This window comes from Octodon degus, unplaced genomic scaffold (genome assembly GCF_000260255.1).
Source record: "Octodon degus isolate 3935 unplaced genomic scaffold, OctDeg1.0 scaffold00262, whole genome shotgun sequence".
Lineage (NCBI taxonomy): Eukaryota > Metazoa > Chordata > Mammalia > Rodentia > Octodontidae > Octodon > Octodon degus.
Genome location: NW_004524838.1, coordinates 1,019,409 through 1,024,391, shown reverse-complemented (window position 1 = coordinate 1,024,391; position 4,983 = coordinate 1,019,409). Strand labels below are relative to the sequence as shown.

The following is a 4,983-nucleotide window of genomic DNA, read 5'->3' as shown; positions in this document are numbered from 1 at the left end:
AAAAAAAGAAAGAAAAATGACAAAATATGGTGATAGACAAATTTTTCAAAAATTTCAAAAAATGAAAATCTATCATAGGCTTACATTAGATAACAAGTACTGTAATAACTGAAGCAACCACAACTATGGGAAACTCAAACACTTTAAAAATTTGTAGATTGTACATTTCATATATAAGAGATATATAACTGATATAAACTTGAGTAAAAAGTACATTTGTAATGATAAATGCAATAAAATAGATTAGTGGAAGTTAGGCTTTACATAAATAAGAAAACCTGAAATGGAAATTGCGTATGTAGCTGAATTTGTCCGTTAATTTAAGGAACAAATCCTTTTTTTAAAAATTTCCATCTGTTGAATGTAAACAAAACAAAAAAAACTAACTTGACCTTTTGAATCCATAATAGAATGGAAAAGAGAACATCTGGTAAATACAATATCTTGGTGGATAAAAACCATGGAAATATTAAAGAAAGAGTCCTTTAAACTATAAGGAGAAAGAGGAGAATGAGAACAAATTAAGCTACAAAAAATTTAATAGGATTAGACACTGGGCAAAGAAAAGCAAAAGACATTAGAGAAAAAAATCCTTTCTAACTTACCTCTTTTGTTAGTTTAAGACCATCATTTTCCATATTTTACAGTGTAGTAGTAATTTAAAAATATTACAATAGCTTTTAACTGTATCTTTAAAGAAATATATTTAATTAAAAGAAAACCACTCCCATAAATTGAGTTTCATTCTGAGTATTAACAATTCCATAGCCTACTTGAATTTGGCAAAATAAATGCATTAAAGCTATTGAACCTGTATGTAAACTCTATGGGGAAAAAAAAGAGAAATCCATTCTATTTTCCTGAAGTGTTAAGTTGTTTAGTGAGTACTGGTAGCAATAACTATTGTCTCCAGAAAACAATGGCCCTCTATTTGTTGAACCTGGTTTCTGCTACGTTTTCTTAATTTATCACGAGAACATCACGTTGTTACATGATTTTCACTTGTTCTTCAATTTTCTGAGAAAAAGCCACAGCTTACCAGAAACATTTGCCTTATTCCCACAACTAAAAACAAAACAAAACAAAAGCAGAAGTCAAGCACCTGAAGTACAACACATCCGGGCCTTACCTAAGAGCAGGAGGTATATTTCACACTGCAAGATCCCAGCAGGGCTGCCGTGGGGCTCCATGAGAACATGGTGTCCCATGCAGGCAGTGCCCTACTCTCAGGGCTGAGTTGCTTCATGGACCAGCATCTGCTGGTTTATTTGCCAGGGAAATTAGCAGTGAGGTAACAGACTCTATCCTGCCTTCTGCTTCTGTGATTTGAATACAGAATGATGTGTATACAAAGGACACAGGGAGTGGGGACACCTGTTATGTGCTTTGTAAGAATACAGGCTTATGACTTTCAGTATGGCTTCTTAGCGCTTATCAGGAACTGTCAGTATGTTTTATAAATTATTCTTTGTTATTACTAATCACAAGAGGAAAAACATCCTTTTGGATGACTTTATTGAAAAAATAGTATGCTTTCATAATAAACAAAACCAAATATTCCTCTTAGGCAAAATTATGTTATTATTATAAAACTTTAGACATTTTCTATGAAAACTGAAATAGCTCATGTATCTACTAAGCAGTTATTAATCTTCATGATATCACAAATTAACATGTAAAGGTTGTACCGAAAATGCCAGAAGGACAACAGAGATCTTTAAAATGCATTGTTTTCTATGTACTATTTCTTATTACAAATGACTTCTATGGTTTTACTGAATCTTACAGATTGATCTTGTTTTTAGAAGTAGATCACAGGTGTGTTTCCAAGTGGAGCTGAAGCTTGCATCATGCATAATGATAACAAAAACGCCTGTGCCAGCAGATATTATCTGAGGCCAAATTTCACAGCTTGCAGCGAGAGGAAGCAAACCAGTGATGCAGAAAAGAGCTTGCCCATACTGTGGCGTACTGGCCCGGTGGTCTGGCCTGGCCACTGTTGGGGCAGCAGGAAGCCTGAGCACTTCTGCTTAATTTGCTAAGTTGTAAGTTCAATTCTACTTTTTTTTTTTTTTTTTTTTTTGCAGAACCAGGGATTGAACTCAGGCTCTTGTGCTTGCCAGGGAAGTGCTTATTCCACTGAGCCATCTCCCTGGCCCCATCAATTCTATTTTCAAGAAGCATGCTGGGGAGGTAGCTCAGTAGAATAAGTGCCTGCCTGGAAAGCGCAAGGGCCTGAGTCCAATCCCTGGTTCTGCCAAAAATAAAAAATAAAATAAAATAAACAACAAAGTATACATCACTAAAAAAAAATTCTAATCATATTTTCAAGAAGGCTTTCACCATATTAAATTGAAAGTATATTACCAAACGCACATGAAATGAAGTGAAATTCCTTGCACAGCTCAATTTTAGCAGTAAGGCCTCACAGAAGTTCCATGATGGGCAGGGAAGGAAAAGCATTGCTCTGGGGTAACTAAAAGTTAAAAAGCATGATAGTTATTCTGAAATTCAACTTGCTCAAAAAGCTTTCCACAGGCAAAGAAAGTGGCTACTGACAAATTTGAGTCCTGTGTGGAGATCGTTTGATGATCAAACTTCAGAAACATGGTGAGCACTCCCTCAACTGCAGGCAATTTAACTGCACGACAGCATTCTCTGTTGTGTCTCCAGAGCTTATACCTAGATCGGCTGGAGTTCTTATTGCTCAACTGCAATTTATTTGTCGAGATGTTCATTTTACCCCTGAATTCCTCAAATACAGAGAAAAACCAAAGCTGTGGACCTTTAGAATCGAAGCATAGTGCTTCTCCAGCATTTCTGTCAAGATGTTCACCCCAACCCAAACTTCAAATGCTCTTTGGCCTATGCCTTCTGATTCTTAGGTGATAGTCAAGAAATACATATAACTTTAAAAGTTGGAGGTCAGGGATATAGCTCAGCAGGTATAGAGCCTGCCTGGCAAGCACAAGGTCCTGAGTTCGATTCCTAGTACCAAAACAAAAGTTGGGTTGCATAAAATACAATTTGGATTTTAATATATTAATTGCACTGGTATCACAGTTCTCCTGACACCATAGAATTCAATATTGATCTCCAATTTCTGTTTTCAGAGAACCCCTTTCTATTGTTTTCCGACTAAGTGATGGCTCATTATGAAGTTTTTTAGGTCCTTGGCAAAATGAGAGAAATACAGTGTTGTGCATTTTCCCTAATGTTAAATGTACTCAAATTAAGACTTTTTTTAGAATGGTATTTTCCCATTTCTTTTGGTGTCTGAATTGTCCTACGACACTAAATGATAGTGGACATTGTATAAATAAATCCAAGAGCAGGCTGAACTAAACTTGTGATATCTGCCTGCCATGGCATAGAGTAAAAAGTTCACAACGTCTATGGGACATCTTAAGAAAAGTGCCAAGTGGTGTAATCGCGACAAGTCGCCCTCTAGTGGTAGTTCGGTACAAGTAAATCCTTACCTTCCGGAGAAATTTCTGAATTCAGGATATTTACACAGGAAGTTATATAAGCCACGTTCAATTTTAACTCCAAATATTTTTACATAATTCTTAAAACTATTTGGAAGTTCTATCATTATAAGAAATTTACCACCAATATCGCACTTACAACCCACTCGGGAAGCTCTGGTCTATCATACTGATCAGGATAAAAGGGCTTATGGTCTACCGTTTACTTATCTTAGTTATATTTGCCTTTAAAATGAGGTGACTGATTAACCTGAAACAATCTATACCCATGGTGACCAAACTGCAAACAATGCAAGGAGCCACTGGGATAGCGTGTGTGTTTGCACTTGTGTATGAATAGACACACAGTCTTGTGCAGGGTGTGTGTGTGTGTGTGTGTGTGTGTGTGTGTGTTGGGAGACTAGGGCTTTTTGTTACCTTTAAGGTTAGACTAAGTTTACAGTCTAGTTTTAAACTGTAAGGTTAGTCTTGCTTTATATAGCCACAAGAAATTTCAAACACATATTGTCTTCCATTCGCATTCACCGAGTATTTTGAAATGGCAAGAACAGTGGGGAGGGAGGTTGTGAAATGTGAAAGTCGATGAAGAACAGTCGAGTCTATGAAAGAACAAGGGAAAATGTTTTTCTTATTTTTTGTATTTATTTGTTTATATATTTATTATGTAGGTAGCACAGGGTCTCCAGGGTCTCACTACACAGATAGTACTCATAGTGATCCTCCTGTTATCAGCCTCCCAAGCCCTGGGATTACAGGCACGTGCCACCATGCCCAGTCTCAATTGCCAGCTCAGCATGCCCTGGGGGCGGGGCCGACATGGCATGCAGGGGATTGAGCCCTGGTCCCTGTGTCTGCCTAAGTAGATCCTTTAGTCCACTGAGCTATCTGGCCAGCCCTGTTTTTCTTAGTGTAATGAGACAGACCCTAGAAAGGATTACAGTTTACAGAGAGGGCTGGCTACTAGAGGAGGCTATCACATAGGCCTGTGTACGTGCTAGCATTCATGTCCATGTGTGATGCTGCCTTTCGTAATCCTAGCTCTATCTTCTGTGGTCGCTAGTTGAAATGTAGCAGTGTCTTCCCTTATGAGCACCTGACCATGTCACTGCTTTGCCTTTAGCAGCTGTTCTAATTACTCAGGAAGCATAGTCAGACATGATTACAACAAACAGACAAAAAAAAAACCCTTTTTTGATCACTTTTTGTGTAGTTAAGTATATGAGGAAGAAAATTTTGGGGCTGAATCTAGTTCTAGATCTGGATCAAGCTCTAGCGGAATGTGTGGATTATACACCTTATACTGTGGTCCCTCCCTTATCCTGGAGGTTACATTCCAGGCACCCCCGTTAGAAGTGAAAAGCAGCAAAGTAGCAATGTTATATTTGCTTTAGTATTGGTATATATTTTAAGACTTTATAAACCCTTCCCACACTCTTATAAACCTTTCTCACACTTTTACAAACAGTTCTAGTTTTCTTAATAATTTTCTAAACTC

General features: G+C 37.4%; 1 protein-coding gene across 1 annotated transcript in view; it reads right to left on the bottom strand.

Moving 5' to 3' along the window:
- The window catches only part of Hepacam2 (HEPACAM family member 2), a 51,521-nt gene extending 50,279 nt beyond the window's left edge, over window positions 1–1,242 (bottom strand). Inside the window, exon 1 of the mRNA XM_004646255.2 lies at window positions 1,130–1,242. Coding sequence (XP_004646312.2) covers window positions 1,130–1,208 — 79 coding nt within the window. The 5' untranslated portion in view covers window positions 1,209–1,242. The remainder of the gene's footprint in view (window positions 1–1,129) is intronic.
- Window positions 1,243–4,983: the final 3,741 nt, after the last annotated feature.